This window comes from Geotrypetes seraphini, chromosome 6 (genome assembly GCF_902459505.1).
Source record: "Geotrypetes seraphini chromosome 6, aGeoSer1.1, whole genome shotgun sequence".
Lineage (NCBI taxonomy): Eukaryota > Metazoa > Chordata > Amphibia > Gymnophiona > Dermophiidae > Geotrypetes > Geotrypetes seraphini.
This window is the reverse complement of record NC_047089.1, coordinates 138,330,930-138,352,021: the sequence shown is the minus strand read 5'-3', so window position 1 is coordinate 138,352,021 and position 21,092 is coordinate 138,330,930. Positions and strand designations below refer to the sequence as shown.

Genomic DNA, 21,092 nt, shown 5'->3' with positions numbered 1-21,092 from the left:
CCACCCCGAAGGACTGCTCGCACGCACTCCCACCCGCACCCGCACCCCCAGCCTGAAGGACCGCTCGCACCCCCACAGCCTCCGGACCCCCCCCCCCCATCATGTAGAAGCTCCTACCAGTGTCCTGCTGCTTCCTCTTGGCGGTCCCGGCCCTTCTGTGAGCCCTGCGCCTGCGCTGCTTCCTCTTCCGGTGGTCCCACCCTTTCTCTGACGTCAAGCCCTCTTGCCCCGCCGACTCCCCGACCCCCCCGACACGATCGGGGCAAGAGGGAGCTCAAGCCCTCTTGCCCCAGCCAACCGCGGCACCCCCGACACGATCGGGGCAAGAGGGAGCTGAAGCCCTCTTGCCCCCCCGATTCCCCGACACGATTGGGGCAAAAGGGAGCCCAAACCCTCTTGCCCCGCCGACTCCCCAACTGGCTCTGGTGACCCCCCTCTCTAGTTGTTCGGGCCAGGAGGGAGCCCAAGTCCTCCTGGCCCTGACGACCCCCACCCCGCTAGTTGTTCGGGCCAGGAGGGAGCCCAAACCCTCCTGGCCACGGCGACCCCCTACCCCCACTGGTGTAGCCACTTCTCTGTCCGATTGTTCCAATATAGTGGAAATATCCAATGGAGGTTCCTGAGGTTCCTCGACTTTTTCTTTTTGAAGAGTTTGAGATTTAACAGGAAGGTAATAAGCCCTTGTAAGGGGAGGTAGAGAATTTTCAGGTATCTTAAGAATCTCCATAAAATATAGTTTTATCATATCTCGAGAGGAAATTGATAGAATCTTAGGAAAGTTTACAATCCGCAAGTTATTAGCCCGAGTATTGTTCTCCAGAGCTTCCAATTTCCTCCTCATAATTAAATTATCTTTAACCGGTTGGTCTTGGTTTTGTTTAACAGTTATTAACTTTTTATTGGTTTCCTGCTTTAACAAAGATAAATCTTGTTTTAAAGAGTTAATTTTTTCTTTCTGTACTTTTATTTCTCTATCCAAATTTTTTATTTGAGGATTTAGGGTATTCCCCAAATTCACCACCAAGTCCCAAAGAGCTTCTAATGTGACTTGTGGAGGTTTAACCACTGAGAATAAATGTGCTTGTGTGGTTAGAGTCTGTTCTTGGGGCTGGTTTACCTCAATGGAGCCTTGTCTTTCTTCAACACTAGATGTCCCGGTCGCAGGATCATGTAGTGAGAGTAAATCTCTCTGAGGTGTTCCATTCAGCGAGCCCTCCAACATGCTAGCCTCTCGAGAAGAGAGTACTTCCTGTCCGGCTGCACTCTGATCTCGCGGTGAGCTGGCTGCCTGCAGCTGCGGCTGGAGAGGTGGCGTCCGTACGTCAGAGCTCAGAGAGATGTCAAGTCCTAAGGTATTCGCTGCAGTGCTACTCTCTGGCGGCGTTCCCAGCGGGCATGTCCCTGGCGATTCTTGTTCTCATTGCAGTCACCGTAGGAAACCGTCGATTGTAGCCGATGGGGGTACCGAGCGTCGGGAGGCAGCACCAGTGCTTATCCCCCTTCTTTTCAGCATTTCTTATCCGAGGTAAAGGTGCAAAGTTGAGGGCATCCTAGCAGCAGTTAGCTAGCGGTGGCCATCTTGGATCCTTGAACCCCCAAGTTTAACTCTTGCAGTGACTCTAGGATAAGATCCAGCATCACCATCACTTTAAATAGGCGGGTCTTTCCCTTGCTCAAGAGGGATTACAGTCTCCTGGCCTCCAGTCTACATTTGTGACCCCAAATCCTCCAGAAGATTCACTCTGGGACAGTAAAGGCATAGAATCTGACTTCCAGTGCCCCTAGTCATTTTCAAACTGTTTCTCTAGCTCCTGATCAGGAATTTTTGCTGAAGCAAGCACCCTTAGAGATGACACGTTCCCTTGCGCAACCAGCATTGCCCCCCTCAACTGCTGTGAAAGACCTTCAACTGTATAAGTAAGCTTTCTACAATAAACTGACAAAATTTGGGGTAAATCCTTGACTAGCGACCATTCCAGTCTTCACTTTGACATTTCCTGGGCTCTACAGCATCCAAGTACCTGCGCTTCACATATGCTCTATTCCAAGGCTTTGGAGGGGTTCTTTTCCCTATACAAGGGGCTTTCTATGATCCTTCAGCCTTAAGGGTGCCAGATGGGGCTAAGCCCATGGCTCCTGCCCCTCCCTCACGTGCCCTGTGGCACACAGCACATGGCCGCTGTTTAGTCAGCCATCCATCACAAATCTGGCATGATAGGGGTAAATCCACTGAAGGAGTCCATCCCAAGTATTTTAAAACCAAATCGAGGGTTTTTTGAGACAGATGGAGGCTTTTATCCAAAATCAGGAAAATCCAAGATGGCCACCATGGCAAAGAGGAATCCCCCTAAAGGGTAAAAAATTCTGGGAAGGAGTTTTTGGAGGCTAGAAACCTGTCTACATCCCTGGAAACCGTTAAAAACATCAAAATCAGAAAACTGTAGGTAAGGGGTTGTCAGGGGAGAGAGGCTGAAGGAAGAGATATGAAATGTAAAAGGGAGAACAGAGCTGAAGTGAATGCAAGCTGTGTGGGAAGGCATGGACAGTGATACGAAGATAACTGCAACCCACTGGTCAGACATTCTTAAGGAAATTTAGTCAACCATCTGTGAGTAGAATTTGTATCCATTGTAGGAGTAGAGTGTGGAATAGAAAACCTCCATTGGCTATTCCGCACTCTACTCCTACAATGGATACAAATTCTACTCACAGATGGCCAGTTCCCACAAGACCTCAACAAAATCATCATATCTCCGATCCTAAAATACCCCAAAGGAGCAACGGACCAATCATCCAACTACAGACCCATAGCCTCAATCCCATTCGTGGTTCAATCACTGATCCTTGACCTAATAGACTACTGCAACATACTATATCTCCCCTGCCCAGCAATTGCAATAAAACAACTTCAAACAATACAAAACACAGCCCTACGACTTATCTATTCACTGAAAAAAATACGACCACATCACAGAGGCATACCATGACTCACACTGGCTCCCAATACAAGCCAGAGAGCACTTCAAATTCCACTGCCTACTATTCAAAGCTATAAACGGAGACAGCCCTACCTACTAGAACAATAGACTAACTCAATCCACCTCAACCAGACACAGGAGAACCCACACAATATTCACACACCTACCAACCAAAAATGTCAAACAAAGAAAAATGTATGACAACATACTGTCCACCAGAGCAGCGAAACTGGACCAACAACTCACCGATCTGCTGACTTCAACCACAGACTACAAAACCTTCAAAAAAGAAACAAAAACCCCACTCTTCAAAAAATACATAAAACCAATATAACGAAACCAAACAAACTCCGAACTCCTCTTGGAATACCAACTACTCCTTAGCAAACCAGAAAATGTTCAAACTATTCCCTAAGTACTTCTTAATATCTTAACAATATGTACTTCTTAATATCTTAATAATTCTTATGTAATCCGCCTTGAATTGCAAGGTAAAGGCAGAATAGAAATCACTAATATAATGTAATGTAATATGCTGCAGGGAAGAGTGCGACTTAAGGTTGATATCTTATAACCTATTGGTCCTGTCTCCTATGTAGCTTATTGATAATCACTCACCTCACTTTCCCGAGCAAAGCTTGGTCTTCCAGATACTTACTATTGATTAGAACACCTCTGTCTGGAAGAATATTTTGAAGTCAAGATAGAGGAAGGCCTTCTCATGTTAATTCTGTTCATTTCCCATAGGTGCTTATTTTCCTAGTGGTGATTCTACCACTGTCCATACTCATTTTACTCTAACCAGGGTGTGTGGCCAGATCTCTTTAAATGATACAGTACAAGCATATAAGGGAAGGATGTACAGAGGGAGGAGCGATTTTCTGTCTACATTGGAATAAAGATCATGCAGACTTTTTATACTGGCGTTTTATACATGTGATTTTGCTATGCAGCTGCCATGGGTACATATTCCACATGGCCATTTGCACCCACTTTTTCTGTGAGTAGATTTTTGCCATCTACATTTGTACTTTTCTTGTCTGATTTAAGCATGCTCCTGGGAACATCCCCTCTAAGTATGACTAAAATTATGCAAGCTGTAATCAGCCCTCATGTTTTTGGTGAATTGAGGGCAATTTTCAGACAGCTGGTTTAGGAAGGTAAATCGTAATTTACCTTTCTCAGTGACTTTGAAAATTACCCTCACAGTTTACTTAAAGTGATGAAATACTATCAAATTGTACCCACAGTACAACTAGTTTGATGTGTTCATTATTTTAATTTCAAGTTTCAGAAAACAAAGATGTAAGAACTTACCTATCTCTTTCCTCCTGAGATAATGCTCTCCAAACAATTAGATTTAAGCGCCTATTTAAAAATAATATAATTTATGAGACCAATGAAGGAATAAATTAAGCATGGTTCATTATCATAACAAAAAATAAACAGAATATCATGTTGAAGGACATATCTGGGGTGATTTGTATTCTGAGAGCATAGCGGTGTCGGACTGCATATTCATCACTCAACTATGAAATTACCATCTGCATAAAGAGATGAGAAAATAGAAACTTCCATCAAGTGGCAATATGATTACTTCAGGGTCACTGAGGGGCCTTACAGCAATCACTACTAGGATTTCAGCAGAGATCTTAATCCAGCACCTAGCAATCTTCACTAAGCAACAGGCCAGATTAAATGCCATCCAAATTAATCACCATTCCTGAAAGAAAGCAGCTTTGGAAAACTGCCACAGGAAACCAGTCTGAAACATGGCATTAGTGATTTAGTCTACTGTAGGACAGTTCTACGATTGCATAGGAGAGGCTGGCGCTATGACTGGTCAAGTGGAGAAAATAACGAAACTGCACTAAAATATAATAAGTCAGAAACCAGATAAAAACTGTCATGTTTATCCAGAAATAATTCAAAAGTCAAGAATAAAACCCAATATGGTCATGTTTTACATGAAGGCTGCATCAGGGGTTAATTGATAAAGAAATGAAAAACAAACATAAAACCATATAAATATAATTATAAATAATTAAAAAATAAAATGAATACATAGCAATTCAATCTAAAAAAATTTAAATCCATAAAGCCATAACTATTGTAAAACCTTAATGAAAAACATAAGAATATATGTTTCATTAGCATAGAAAAATGTCAGCTGCCCATAAAAAGAATCATAATCCATTTGGTATGTATTTACATTTTTTATATGATTCTATTTAATAAGTGGCTGCTGTTTTTCTATACTGCTGCAACACATTCTTACTATTTTTTGTTACAAATTTACTGGAGTTATATTTTTTATGGATTAAGATTTTTTTAATCACTATTAAATCACAAAGAGCTGATATATTCCTTGGTTCTCAGCCATTTGCACTAACTATTAGGCTGTTCTAGAACTCTGCATGAAGATCTATTATGATGTCAATTTTAAAAATAAATTTAGTACATGAACATTCATGATTTCTGAAGCTGTCATACAGCCTTTATAGTTTCAAATTCAGGTGAGACAGAAAGACAGCAACCACTGTGAGATTGAGGATTGCCTTAATCTCTCCAGTGAACAGTTGCACAATCAGAGCACTTTTCTGTAACCTGGACATGCCAAGTCTTAGGTCCATCTTTTTGGACATAGATGTTCCTTCTCTTTCTGAAGTTGGAAGTCCATATTTTGGCTTCTCACTAGTCCCACCTAAAACATGCCCAGACCACATCTCCTTACTGCAATTTTACATATCCATATCTGACTTTAAAAAATCATGATCCATGCAATATTGATGTCTAAATGCCAGTTTTCAGAGGCCAAACACAAATAGAACTTCTAAAATAAGGGCCATAGGTTCTTAGGACAATAGTGCTCTAGACTACAGCAGAGACAAATAGAGGAATATTATGATGATTTTGATATCATTTTGGAGACACATTTTCAAATGTTAATATCTAATTCTTTTGATATGGCTACTGCTTCTATTATATGCAAGGTTAGGGTTTTCTGTTTATGGTTTGATTCAATGTTACATATTTGTGCTACTTAAATGAATTTATTGACATATTAGTGCATTATTGTTCATTAATCTGTTTTATCAGATTATAAGCTTCAAAGTGCTGCATATACACCTGGTAGTGTGACACAAATGATTAAAATTTTAATACATACCTAAATATTTTATTTTTTAAATCACTGAATGGATTGTTGGGTTTAGAAGGGCAGAATGTAAATGAATACATTAAATTTAATTAAATCTCCTCTGCTAGTTCAAGTATTGTATCTATATGCTTCATCAAATTGCTCTGGTCCAGTGGTTTCAATCCCACATCCACAATGAATATGCATGAGAGAGATTTGCATATTCATTATCGGTATCCTGAAAACCTGACCAAGGACTGTGTTGAGAATTTCTGCTTTGATCTATTGACATCTACTCATTGCCCAATATATTGTATCATGTTCCATCAACTCTGTGCCTAGAAACACTTAAATAATAAGTTCTCTGTGCCTAGCACTGCACTTATGACAAACTGAGAAATTCAGCATTCTCCATATTCATATTAGTCAGCACCCATATATTCATACTGACCTTGTTTATCAAGGGGCTCATTTTCAAAGCACTTATGCTTGCAAAGTTACATAATAACCTATGGAACTTTGTGAGTCTAAGTGCTTTATATCTCCAAATCCACTTTAAAAGATGCAATGAGTTTCAGTGATGACATAAAGAAATACAAAGTTTTAAAAAAATCTCCAGTTCTTCAGGGAATTATTTGTGTTTTGCTGCTTTCTCCTAATCTAATCTAATCTAAACCTTAAGTTTATATACCGCATCATCTCCATGAGAATGGAGCTCGACACAGTTTACAAGAACTTAAAATAGTGGGTAGAGAAGAAGAAAAAAGGATTACATGAACTTATGTGTAGAAGGGGGGAGAGAAAGGGGGGAAGGATAGAGCTACAATTTGCTGAAAAGCCAGGTTTTCAGTTGTTTGTGGAATAACTGAAGGGAGCTCAGGTTCCGCAGCGGGGTGGTGAGGTCGTTCCAAAGACCTGTGATTTTGAAGAGAAGGGATTTTCCCAGTTTGCCTGAATAGTGGATGCCGCGTGGAGAGGGGAAGGCTAGTTTAAGCCTTTGGGCAGTTCTGGAGGAGTTGGGACTGGAGGAGTTGAAAGACAGTGGGATAAAAGGAGGCAGGATTCCGTGAATGATCTTGAAAGCCAGGCAGGAACATTTGAAATGGTTTCTGGAGATTATTGGGAGCCAATGAAGTTTGGCAAGGAGTGGGGAGGCATGGTCAGACTTGCGTTTTGAGAAGATCAGTTTGGCTGCAGTATTCTGGATTAGCTGGAGTCTTAGAATACTTTTTTTTGATAGATTTAAGTAATCTAGATTGCAGTAATCTAGTTTGGAGAGGATGATGGATTGGACAAGGATGGCAAAGTGTTGTTGGCTGAAGTAGGATCTAGCTTTCCTCAGCATGTGAAGGCTGAAAAAGCATGATTTTGCCAAGGAGTTGAGGTGGTCATTGAGGGAGAGAGAGGAATCGATAGTGATACCAAGGACCTTGCATGAGAACTCGAGCTGTAGTTTATCGCCTGTGGGTAGTGTGAAAAGTGTGGGCAGGTGTTCGAATTTTGGGCCGAGCCAGAGTAGTTTTGTTTTAGATTCGTTTAGTTTCATCTTTACCGAGAGGGACCAGGCACGGAGTCTCATTATGCAAGCTGTAATGTTTTCTTGGAGGTTGGTGAGGTTCTGGTCAGTCTCAAGGAGGACAAGGATGTCATCTGCATAAGTGTAGATTGTTTCCAGGGAGGATAGTTGAAAGAGTTTCAGGGAGGACATGTAGATGTTAAAGAGAATAGGGGAAAGGTCTGTTTTGACTGTCTCTTACATTATGCTTGACTATTTTGAACAGAGCTATAGCTGTTCACTAGGGCATTGCTAACATTTTAATTTCTTTAATTATGTCATCATCTTTTTCTTTAATTCTTAAAATATGTTAACATGTGGATATTATTCAGGACTTGATCCATAACATGAATACCGAATATGAATTATTTGTGGCATAAAAAATAATTTATTACTGTTTCATTTTCTGAACTCTTGTTTCCTAGTGATTAATATGGCATATATATGCAGAGCTGTGTTTATGCTCCGATTCATTAATATGCCTTCTCTCTTGTTACGGGACCAGTTTTATAAAAGGGCACTTCTTTAAGGCTGTTATATAAAGGCAAAATAGGACTAAACCAGCCCCATGGTATACAAATTGATACCTGCTCAAAGAATTTATGAGACTACAACTGTAAAGGTAGTTAGCCTTATTTCCTCAAAGTGCACAGAGGTATGCAATGGAATTATGAGATTATGATACAATAAGCAAGTGATCATTCTAGGATATAGGTAAGAGTAAGATTGCAATAAATGTGTGTAATTCAGAATAGTAACTTCTGTGGGTCAGTGTGACAGGGTGAAGTTCCTGTCATAGGCCAGCAGGGAGAAGCCTTAGCAGCAGATAGAAGGTCCTAATTTGCATAAGATCCTGCAAAGACTCCCGAGAGCTTTCCACTCACCCTGAGTGAAGTAGGGTGCTGTAAAGGGCAGTTCCAGAGCCAGAGAGCCAAGCAACCCTCGAGGGGAGGAATGCTGGCTTCGGCCTGATATACCGGCCTGGCCTGATATACCTGGTATGCTTGATATACCGGCCTGCCCAGTAGAGCTTGGAGTCCAGGGGGGCTCAAGCTTGAGGGCTGCAGAGGGCCTGATGGAATTGTGTGAGTGACCAGGAGAATGAGCAACTGGAAGGAGTCATCAGGGTGAGTCCTCAGGGCATGTGTCCAGGAAAAAATGACTGAGTGACTGGGAGTGGGTCTGGAAGGAGTAGCTGGACAGCCCAGTAGAGCTTAGAGTCCAGAGGGGCTCAAACTCTACTGGAGAAACGGTGAAGAATGTCCAGGACCCATGGGGAGCCAAAAGGCCAGGGATCAGAGAACTGGCAGTGACCCACAAGTAGTAAGAACAGTTTGAGATCCTAGGTTGATGGTGACTGGTGAGGGACTGGCGGGGCCAGTGGCGACTAGTAGAGAGATTGATAAATACTGGAAGATACCCAAAGACCTGGAGGGCCAATGACAGGCTGGAGAGGACCCGGAGAAGAATTAGAGTCAGGGAGGACTCAGTGATGACCAGGAATTGTCTACAGCAGGAAGTGATGTCAGAAGAGAGCTGAGGCCGGTGCAAATAGTAGGTGGAAGATGCTGCTCACACCGGTGAACATTTCAAGAGGTATTGTCATCATGTGATCGGACTGAGTGGTCAATATTCATCACACATCTGTTCCCAAGTACTCTCCAGTCTGCCTCGTGCTTCACTGAGACTGTTAAAATACAACAGTTAACACCACATCATTCACACATTCTTAAAACTCCTCACCAGGTTCCTCCAGACCCTCCTGGTCATCACCAAGTCCTCCCTGGATGCCACGGTTCTTTCAGGTGCTTCTAGGTCCTCTCCCAACCCTTCATTGACCCTCTGGGCCTTCTGGCAGCTTCTGGTACCAGTACCGATCTCTCCGCTGGTCACCACCAGACCCACTGGTCCCTCTGCTGGCCAACATTTTTCCGGGTCTGTCAGGCTGCTTTTTCTTGGGCTCTTCTGGAAGCTTCCAGTGCCATTATCAGTCTCTCCGATGGTCACCACCAGTCCCACCGCGAGTCACTTGCCAGACCCCCCTCAACCTTGGACTTTGGACTCTTCTAGCTCTTCTTGTCTGGCCACCACCGGTCCCTACATTCTCTGGCCTCTTGGGTCCCCATGGATCCTGGAAACTTCATCAGTCTCACTGCTGGTCATCATGCCTGAGCCCCATCTGGGCTTCAGGCTCTACCAGGCCTTCTGGCTATTCCTTCTTCCAAATACTCTTCTCTACACTCCCTGGCCTCTTGGGTCCCCACGAGTCCTGGAAACTTCATCGGTCCCACCGCCGGTCATCAAGCCTGAGTCCCGTCTGGGCTGCAGGCTCTACGGCTACTCCTTCTTCCAGACCCTCTTCTCTAGTCGCTCAGTTGTCTTCTCCTGGATGCACGCACTGAGGACCAGCTCCTCAGTCATCTTATTCCAGACATACACACTGAGGACTCTCTGGTTCTCTTCATGAAGATTTCTCCTGTCACTCAATCACTTGGTCTCCCTGAAGAATTCTTCAAGCTCCTCAGCCACTCTCTGTGAGAACTCTTCTATCACTCACTCCCCTGATCTCTCACACCACCATCAAGCCCTCTGCCGGTCATCAACCCGGTGATACCTTCCTGGTCAGCCCCAAGGTCTATTGGGCAGGCTGGTCTAACAAACTTACCGAAGACTAGGCCAGAGGCCAGAATTTCTCCCGAAAGAGCTTCTGATTTTCCCAGCTCTTTGCTCTTTTCAGAACCACATTCCCTCAGGGTGTGGACAGCTCCTGTCAGCCTTTGCAGGATATTATGTAAATTAACTCATAGTAACATAGTAGATGACGGCAGATAAAGACCCGAATGGTCCATCCAGTCTGCCCAACTCTTTTCTACTGCTCAAGCTCCCTCCACTGGTCAGTGACAGGAACTCCACCTTGTCACAGGTATTCGGGTGGGGGGGGTAGAAGAGGCACCAGCACTGGCACCCCCAAAGATGGTGCCCAGGGTGCTCTGTCCCCCAATTACTATTACTGTCCTCTGAAAAAGGTGCAACTATGTGGGGGTACACTACACATGTTCAAACATTCTATAACTGCACATGTGAATTGCAACCCTGTTTATATTCTGCAGTCTATACCTCTGTGAATGCCTACATGATTGTGTACAAGTGCACATGTTCCTTGTGTGTTGTTTTTTTTAAACTCTTTTTGGTTGATAGTCAAAGCAAATTTAATTGGCCAGAAATGGCCGCTGACCAGTTTATTCACTTTTTCATGAGCATTGGAATACTTACCGTGCCAACCCATGCTAAAAACCTCTAGCGCAGCTTGATAAAAGGAGCTGTATATGTGTGTGTACATATAACATAGTAACATAGTAGATGACGGCAGATAAAGACCCGAATGGTCCATCCAGTCTGCCCAACCTGATTCAATTTAAATTTTTTTTTTTTTTTTTCTTCTTAGCTATTTCTGGGCGAGAATCCAAAGCTTTACCCGGTACTGTGCTTGGGTTCCAACTGCCGAAATCTCTGTTAAGACTTACTCCAGCCCATCTACACCCTCCCAGCCATTGAAGCCCTCCAGTCAGGTTTTCAGGATTTCCCCAATGAATATGCATTAAAAGCAGTGCATGCACATAGATTTCATGCATATTCATTGGAGAAATCTTGAAAACCCGACTGGACTGTGGCCCTCAAGGAGGGACTTTGAGACCCCTGATATAAACTATATATCAAAAGTATAAAGCATCTTTCTTCTTAAAGTACGCAAAAAATATTTTCACATATAAAAGAGATAAATGGTTCTTTTACTAAACTGTAGTAAAGCCTAACTGGAACATGCACTGGCATCCCACAGTAAAATGACCAATTTGCGCATGCAAACCACGTGCTAAAAAAGTTTTTAGATTTTCTAGGAAAGGGTGTGTTAGGGGTTTGGAAAGTGAGCATGACAGGGCTAATCAGTTAGCATATGAGGCATTGCCATATGCTAATTCATTAGCACAGTTAGTACAGGGGTCCTTGTTGTTGTTCGGTGCCATCAACTCATGCTGGTGTCCTAGTGACTTAATAAATTACAAATCTCAAAAGAAATCGGTTTTGTGCCTACAAAACAGATGGTGGTAGGGGCTCACACAGTAAGTTTTTTTTTTTTAAATGGCTGTGTGCTAAGGGAAAAATTAGTGCGGGGTCATTAATTCAGAAAATGGGGATATCAGCTATTTTCCAGTTGTTGCAAAAGTTGTCTTATGTGGGAAAGACCCATAGAAGGGGCGAATTAAGGCTACTTTTGCCACATCTTTAGTAAAAGGGTCCCAAAGAGAGCTGGCTGCTGATGAAAATCATCTTGCCTTGTATATACTTTTTATGAGCATATGCAGCCAGGGAATTGCCCATTTGTGTGTGCAAAACAAGCTTTACATGCTAAAAGTGCTTTCTTCCATTACCACCCAATCAAACTTCGATTGCATTCAACCTCACTCTGCATAATTGTAACTAGAAAATAAAAGCAGTTTCATTATGGTAAAGAATGCTTTCAAGAAAACAAGCTTACCGTTTATAAGACTTGATGACCTGCACCAGTTTCTGTTTATAGTTCTCAAGGTTCACAGCCTGGGGATTAACTAATGTGATGAGATTTCTGTTGCCACTAACATGGGCCAAAGGTAACACCTACAACAGAAAACCAAAAACCAAACATTCCATTTCATAGGTTGTCAATCTGGTAGATAATTTTAGAAAGGCTTTCGACATATGAAACCCATTATTACACATATAAAGTGCACTCCGCTAAGCTGGCCACCATAGATACATAGCAAAGCATATGCAGGAACAATCCGATGTACATTTTTATTCTTATTTATATGTTTGGATTTGGCTCACACCTTTTTCTGTGGTAGCTCAAGGTGAGTGACATTCAAATTCACTAGGTATTTCCCTGTCTAATTTTGTACCCAAGGCAATAGAGGTCTAAGTGACTTGCAACCAAATCCACAGTGAAAACCCCACTGGAAAACGTGATGAAAAAAGTAGAGATGAACAACAGACTTCCAAGTAGCCAACTGACATATTTATTGTATAAATCTAGAAAAACAAGTAAATACAGGAGACCCAACATGGCACTGTGTTTCAGCAAAAGATGTGCCTGCTTCAGGGGTCAAAACACTCTTTCAGGACTCATGGAAAACAACACAAACAGGATTTTATGGACAATATATATTGTATGTTGGAACAATATACTTTTGGAACCAGCTGATCACACACAGGCCTGGCTGTTTAAGTTGTTAGGTCTAAATTTCTTAAATATGTTTTTATATGAATTTTGGGATAGCAGAGGAATAGACATTAATTTAAAAATGGCAGATAGGGATGTGGTCTCTCTCTGAGATATCTGAAAGGCTTATGTGGTAAGCCTAGTTGGGTTTTTTTTTTTTTTTTCAGGATGGCATTCACCTTTGATTGCTATTCAGTTATTTTTTCCAAATCACTCTTTTTGAATTGGAACTCCATACAGTACATGTTTGAGAAGAACTGAGGCATAGCCAATGTAAGATATATGTTGCAGGATGGATGACATGACTCTGTCCCCTGTAGATGACATGGTATCTGAGGTTATAAAACTCATAGTGATCTAGATAAGCTAATAATTTCTGGGACAGGGCTGATGGTCTGTGTTGAGCTGGACCAATAAGTTACTACTTCTACTATTTATCATTTCTATAGCACTGAAAGACATACGCAGTGCTGTACATTTAACAAACAATAGAGGGTCCCTGCTCAAAAGAGCTTACAAACTAATTTGGACAGACAGACATGATATCTCAGGGTTGGAAAGATTCTGGTAGAGGAAATGATACAATGGGTGTAGGTATCTGACAGCAGTGAGTGGGAGTTAAGAGTTGAAAGGAGTTTTTAAAAAAAGTGGGCTTTTAGCTTGGATTTGAATTCTGCTAGAGATGGAGCATGACATATTGATTCAAGTACCCAAAGAATAGAGGGATTGCAGGGGTAGAGCCAACCTAGACCAATAAGAAAGGGCCAGGTGTGAGAGTTCTCTTACACCCCACCAGAAGACTGCATCATCAGTTTGCCTTAGGACACAAGAACATGAAATTTGTGGGACTTTTCATTCAAATAAGGGTATAGCTCAAGATATAAAAAAGATATAAAAGATCCTGTGTTAGGGGAAGAGGAGAGGTTGTTTTCCTCCTCCTTTCTTCTTTTCTTTGAGAGGGAGAGTGAGTATGAGAAGCAGAAAGTGAATTGGAGCCATAAGGCCATAAGGACAGGAATAGAGAAAGGAAACAATCATATAAAAAGTATGGAAGTAAGAAAAGGGAGGTGCCCTCAAGAGGTGCACGAAGGAGCACACTAAGGAGCATTTGCTCACGCACCAGCGGCACGCGCTGCCCAGAAAGGGCTGGGATTAAATAAAAAGCAATGCTAGTAGGCTTGTTTGGGATGGGCTACAGTAAGCCAGCCAGAGGCAGTGATGGAAAGGGTAAGAGTTAGGCAGCAAGAGAAATGGGGGCTGGAGAGCTAACTCTGCAGTCATTCCTGAAACAAAGCAGAGGAAAGCATTTATTTTAGAGTGCAGGCTGGACCAGAGGGGAACAGGGCTAAGAGAGAGAGAGTGGACATGAACAGAAGAGCTTACAAAGTATTACTGTATATACTCAAATATAAGTCAATCTGAATATAAGCCAAGACCCCCATTTTCCCCCCAAAAAGGAGGAAAAATTGTTGACTTGAATATAAGACGGGGGCTTAATATTCAAGTGCCATGCCCTGCACCCAGTGTCCTCTCCCTCATGCCCTCCCCTGCCAGGCTCTGCACTCAGACCCCTTCCCTTAATGCCCTGCAAAGCTCTGCACCCAGCCCCCTTCCCTCCCTGCCCTACCAGGCTATGCAGCCAGCCCTCCCCTCCCCCCCCCAGCCAGGCTATGCAGCTAGCCCCCCTCACTACTTAACGGGTTTGCACTGCACCCTGTCTCCCCTCCCTGCTAGGCTCTGCACCCTGTCCCACCTTCTCTTCCACCTCTGGTGGTCTAGTGGTAGGCCGGGCCAGGACTGGAGAGATCCCTCCCATCTTCCGGCCCAGCCGATGCAAATTATTTTTTATCTCCCCCCCCCCCCCCCCCACTTACCTTTTTAGTTATCCCTGGTGGTCCAGTGGTATATGGGCAGGACCGCACTCCTGCCCTGCACACCTCCTTTGACTCACTGATCAGGGCTCAGGACTCGTGGCACACAGGCACGCAGGAGCAAGCTTCTCAAGCTCCCACTGGCCCTGCGCTGCTAGCAGAATGGCTGTTGCCAGGTCCCATGACTCTCATGAGAATCGGTGCAGCCATTCTGCTAGCAATGCAGAGCGCGTGGGAGCTTATGAAGCTCGCTCCTGCGTGTCTGTGTGCCGCGAGCCCTGAGCCCTGATCAGCGAGTCGAAGGAGGTGCGCAGGGCAGGAGTGCGGTCCTGCCCATACACCGCTGGACCACCAGGGATAACTAAAAAGGTACCGGGGGTAACCTGAAAGGTACGTGGGGGGAGGGGGGTAACAAAATTATTTGCATCGGCCAGACCGGGAGATGGGAGGGATCTCTCCTGACCTGGCCTATCAGAGGCCTGCATTAAGTCAGGGAGGGGGTTGGGTGATGACCCAAATATAGGACGTGACCCCAATTTTGGGGCCATTTTTTTGGCACAAAAAGCTCATCCTATATTTGAATATATACGGTACTAATCAGTAAGAAAAAGAAAAAAGAAGAGGTCCCAGGACAGAGTCCTGAGGTACACTGACCAATAGCAAAATGGTGACAGATGAGGATCCTCTAGAACAGGGATGCCCACACTTTTTTGGATTGCGAGCTACTTTTAAAATGACCAAGTCAAAATGATCTACCAACAATAAAATTTAAAAAAACACAAAGCACACTGTATGCAGAGAAAATGTTAATTATCATTTATATTTGGGTTTTTTTTCAAAGAGGTCAAGGCAGATGACTTTAAAATATGCAATGTCACCTGAGTAACAACTATACAAAAATGGTCAAATATACCCCCTCCCTTTTTATTAAACTGCAATAGCGGTTTTTAGCACAGGTAGCTGCGCTGAATGCCCCGCACTCCTCTCGATGCTCATAAGCTCTCTGCCCTAGAAACCGCTATTGCACTTTAGTAAAAGGAGGCCATAGTGCAAAATATAGACTGCAGATATAAATTCTCAAAATGGACACATTTTGATCACTAAATTGAAAATAAAATCATTTTTCTACCTTTGTTTTCTGGTGATTTCATGAGTCTCTGGTTGCACTTTCTTCTTCTGACTGTGCATCCAATATTTCTTCCCTTTTTCTGCCTCCTGCATTCTTCCTCTCCTCCAGACCTCATTCCATTTCCAAATCAATATCTCTGTCCTTCCATGATTCCAACATTTTCTTCCTCTCCCTGCCTGCCCGCCCCCTGCCACCCGACACACTCCATTCCCTCCCCCAACTTTTTCTTCCTCTCTCCCTTCCCCCTCCCCTTTCTTTCTTTCTCTCTCCCTGCCCCCCTTTCTTTCTGTCTGTCTTTCTTTCTTTCTCTCTGTCTGTCCTTTCTTTCTCCCTGCCACCGCAACTGTCTGGGAACAGGCCCCTAAGCCGCCGTTGCCGCCCAGTTCTCCATGTTTCCCGATGCCACAACAGGCCAGCAGTGACTGCAGAAGCGCTGGGCCCACCAGCCCTCTCCCCCCCCCCCCCTCGATGTGAATTCTGACATCGGAGAGGAAATTCCGGGCCAGCCAGGCAGCAATTGGCTGGCCCGGAACTTCCTCTCCGATGTCAGAATTGACGTGACATCAGGGGGAAGGCTGGTGGGCCCAGCGCTTCTGCAGTCGCTGCTGGCCTGTTATGACTTTTTGGGTATCCCTGCTCTAGAGCTTACACTAAAAGTGCGATGGGAAAGATAAGAAGAAAATCATGAGATAACAGATTGTAAACTTAAAATGCAACTATGGTTGTCTGCATTTTAATTTCATTTAAGTCGTTTAAAACCAATGTTATCCTCATATGACATAGAAACATAGAAAAATTAAGGCAGATAAAGCAATATGGTCTACCTAGTCTACTATCTAGTTTGCCTAACCATGCCATCTACTATACCCTCCTCTCCCTTAGAGATCCAACATAATAGTCCAAAGATGTTTTGAATTCAATATATTTTTTTGTTTCCACCACTTCCATCAGGAGGTCATTCCAAGCATTCACCACCATTTCCTTGAAAAAGTATTTTCTGAGGTTACTTCTGAATCTATCCCCTTTCACCTTCATCCTAAGCACCCTCATTCCTGAGTTTTCTTTCTATTGAAAGAGACTCACCTCATGTGCATTTATGCTATGTAGGTATTTAAACATCTTTATCCTAGCCCGCCTCTCCCGCCTTTCCTCCAAAGTATATATATTGAGATTTTAAGTCTGTCTTATAGAGTAGAACACAGGTGTCAAACTCAAGGCCTGCGGGCCAAATCCGGCCTGCCTGGTCGTTTTATGCGGCCCGCGGTCCAATGCCCCCAGTTTTACCTTGTAGCCGGCTCCCTCCTCCTCACAGCATGCAGTGGCTCCTCGTGCGTCCCACACCTCATCAAGAAGCATTCCCTCTGACATTGCAACGTCAGAGAGAAGGCTTCCAGTTCAAGTGCAGGACACACGAGGAGCTGCTGCACACGGCTCCGTGCACACTAGGGCTATGAGGAGGAGGGAACCGGACACAAGATGACACCTGAGGGCATTGGACCGCAGACCACATAAAACAGCCAGGTTGGAGCTGGCCAGAAGGTTAGACACCCAATGGAAGGAGGCACAACATATAGGGAGACAACAAAGGTAGGGGGAATGGTTTTATTTTCAAGTTAGTGTTTGAATTGTGTCAATTTTGAGCATTTTAATCTGCTGTCTATCTTTTGCACTGCTCAGGAAGAAATACATTGGTTTCTTTTTCTCTGGGGGTTGTACTGCATGTAGAATCTTGAATCTTAGGGTGTGTTTTATTTAAATATATTAGTACTTTTAGTTTTTGGTCCCGTATTTGCATAGGGGTTATCTGTGTTCTGGTAGGAATGAATGTTGAGAACTATACAGTGTGTTTTGTGTAGTTTAATTTTGTGGTTAACCATTACCATTATGTGTTACTAAGATTATATTGTGTGTGTAAATATGAAAAATGAATGGAAAAAATGGTGTTATAATTAGTATTATTATGGGGGCGGGGTCTGGGGTGGAGATTGGGTGGGGTTTGGCCCATGACTTAGCCAGTGTTCTGGATTTCGGCCCCCTTATTGTGATTGAGTTTGACCCCTGGAGTAGAACATATGAAAAACTGACATATAATGAAGATACGATATTCAATGTTGATCCTGAGGGTCCTGTAATCTAAATCTAGCTGTCCTCCCTCAAACATGGCCTCTTCTTCCTTATTGCTGGAAATCTTTAATGTCTCATGAAGCATTTCATTGATGTTCCTCTCAATTCTCATGACTTTAGACAGTGCTGCAATCCATGGTGCTGGTGAAATTGATTACTGTTTTTTAGAAATGGCAGCATGTCGAGTCACAGCATTGCAAGTAATTCAGAATGTAGCAGCGCGGCTTATAGTGGGGAATACTGGATTTATACAATTAGCCTGATTTTAAAGCTGCTGCACTGGTTACCAGTGCAATTCGGGTTGAGTATAAGGTCCTGATGCTTCTTCGTCATATAGGGCTCCTTTTACGAAGCCGCGTTAGCGTTTTTAGCGCATGCAGCTTTTTAGCGCACGCTAAACCCACGCTACGCGGCTAGAACTAACACCAGCTCAATGCTGGCGTTAGCGTCTAGCAAGGCCGGCAGTTTAGTGCACGCTATTACTAACGCGGCTTCGTAAAAGGAGCCCATAGTGTTAAAGAAGATACCGTTTGTCCCACGTGATTTTACATTATCAGCTGAGGTGATGTTTAAGGTTAGAGAACAGTATGCAGCTATTGACAGAGATCTGTCAGAATATATTATGCTGATATATAGACCTTTTTGATAGCTAGTCCTTGTTTGTGGAATAAGTTAGAGGGGAATTTACTCTTGTGCAGTATTATAGGGCAGTTCAAGAACTTCTTGAAAACATAATTATTTGGGTTTGCCTTTTTTGAAGGTTGTTCCTGGTTTATTTGAGGGATAAGAGCAAGATACTGCAATATGATGATATAGAGAAATTTTGATGTTTTTCTTTCGTGTGTGATTTTATACTATGTATATCTATATTGGAATATGCATGGAGGGGCATAATCGAAAGAGATGTCTAAGTCCGTTTACGTCCATCTCACAAGTCGTCCAAAGTAAAAAACAGCTTAAGACACATTTTCGAAAGATACGTCCAACTTTTTTTTTGTTTCGAAAATCGTCTAATTATACGTCCTGCCGATCTGATTGTCCAAGCCATTAAATCGTCCATCTTTATACCACATTTCTGTCCAACTTTCCGTCCAAGTCCAAAACGCCTAGAACAAGCCCTGTTGGATGTGGGAGGGGTATGCAAAGTGATGGACTGCACACTCAGACATGCCACCTAAATAGCGGTATACCTTACAGGGCACTGCTGTGAACTTCACAAAAAGGCTGCCATGGCTTCTCCTCCTTAAAGCTCCCTTATAGGTTATGGTGAGCCCCCCAAACCACCTCCAGAATCCCCTAGACCCACTTATCTACCACCCCAATAGCCCTTATGGCTGCAGGAGCCACTTATATGCCAGTACAAAAGGGTTTTGGGGGTGTATAGGGGAGTGCACATGTTTAAGTATCAATGCAGTGATTATAGGGGCTTATGGGCATGGGTCCTCCTCTCTTTGGGTCCCTAACCCACCCATCTTGACTTAAGCTGCCCCTGTGCTGGACAACAAGGCTTTCCTATGCCAGGCGGCCAGGTGATGATGGTCTGAAGGCTGAATTTTAAAGTTGTGATAAAAATTTTTATGGAGGGGTTCGTTGATTACTGGGGTAGTGTATGGGGGTCTGTTTTATGTGTTTCAGTGCTTAGCTTGTGATTTTAGGTGGGTTTTTGTGACTTAGACCAATTCACAACGTTCAAGTTCCGTCTAGGCTCTGTTGTAAAACTTTCGGTTATACATGCTGTACGACTAAGTCTAAGCTGGCCCACATCCCGCCCAACTCCCGCCCTCGACACTCCTCACGAAATGCCCCGTTTAACTTTGGTCGTTCAGCGGCACTATGAAGGCCTAGGTCGTTTAGAAATATGGCCAAAACCCAGTTTTATTATCGGCACTTGGACATTTTTGAGAAATGTTCATCCAAGTGCTGACTTAGGCCAGTTTTTGGACATTTTTCTCTTTTGATTATGAGCCCCTTAGGGTATAATAAATCAATATAATGTTGACCAGTGATCTCAAGGATTGAACATGCAAAATAAGGAGGGAGGTTTTCAATATGGACTGCCATTAATATGGGTAATTTTTCCACACGTTGTGCTATTTTAGATAAGATGAGACCCTGCATTAAAATAGCATGACTTGTGGTAAAATAACCTGTCTTACTGGTAGCCCACATTGACAACGCCCCCACTGAATGGCATATAACAGCACAATGAAGAGTTCAAAAACTTTTAGGATAACAAACAACTGTTTAGTAAGGTGTCAAAGTCAGTCCTCAAGGGCCGCAATCCAGTTGGGTTTTCAGGATTTCCCCTTATGAATATACACGAGATCTATTTGCATGCACTGCTTTCATTGTATGCTAATAGATTGCATGCATATTCATTGGGGAAATCCTGAAAACCCAGTTGGATTGTGGCCCTCGAGGACCGACTTTGACACCTGTGGTAGTTAATTAAAAGGATTTAGGGTGATGTTTTCAAAGCTACTGGAGCTCAGACTTTGCATTAATAAGCATCATATATAGAATAGCTTTCATTTGTGGTAATGTAATGAGTTCTGGGAACTGTAATGAATTAATCTCTTCAAGACAACTCAGGTGAAGGTGCCAGGTCACTTGGAAACTGAAAGTGCTTCTTGGCATCATGCTAATGAAGAGTTGCTATGGTAATCTCATTGCTCTACTTTAATTCTAAGGTGATAGATTGGAGGATAAAGCAGCAATAATTGAAAAGCAACATGACATATCCTACAAGAAAGCAAAATAAGGCAGGAGTGCCCATTAAAAAATAGTCAGTTCGCAGCTGAGCCAGCAGCCCCTACTCTTCCTGCCAGCCCTTAAATGTTTTTTTATGTTGGGTTTTTTTTTTTTTATGAGCACTGCTGTTGTGCGTGTGTTGTGTGCTTTACACAATCTAAAATATGGACAAAGAAAAATTTCTACTTGTTTTCATTTTATTTTCTTCTGAACTACTACTTAGCTTGTGTCTTTCAGAACAATTTTCAAAGCCAATCACCCTACTAATTCAGCTGTTCTGAAACTGCCTAA

The 21,092-nt window shown here is 43.2% G+C and overlaps 1 protein-coding gene across 1 annotated transcript in view; it reads right to left on the bottom strand.

Annotated features, from left to right (window-relative positions):
- Positions 1 to 21,092, bottom strand: part of VWA3B (von Willebrand factor A domain containing 3B) — a 411,842-nt gene that overhangs the window by 131,860 nt on the left and 258,890 nt on the right. Inside the window, exons 21-22 of the mRNA XM_033949516.1 lie at positions 12,207 to 12,325; positions 4,296 to 4,346 (exon numbers count right to left, since the gene is read on the bottom strand). Of these exons, the coding sequence (XP_033805407.1) occupies positions 4,296 to 4,346; positions 12,207 to 12,325 (170 nt within the window). The remainder of the gene's footprint in view (positions 1 to 4,295; positions 4,347 to 12,206; positions 12,326 to 21,092) is intronic.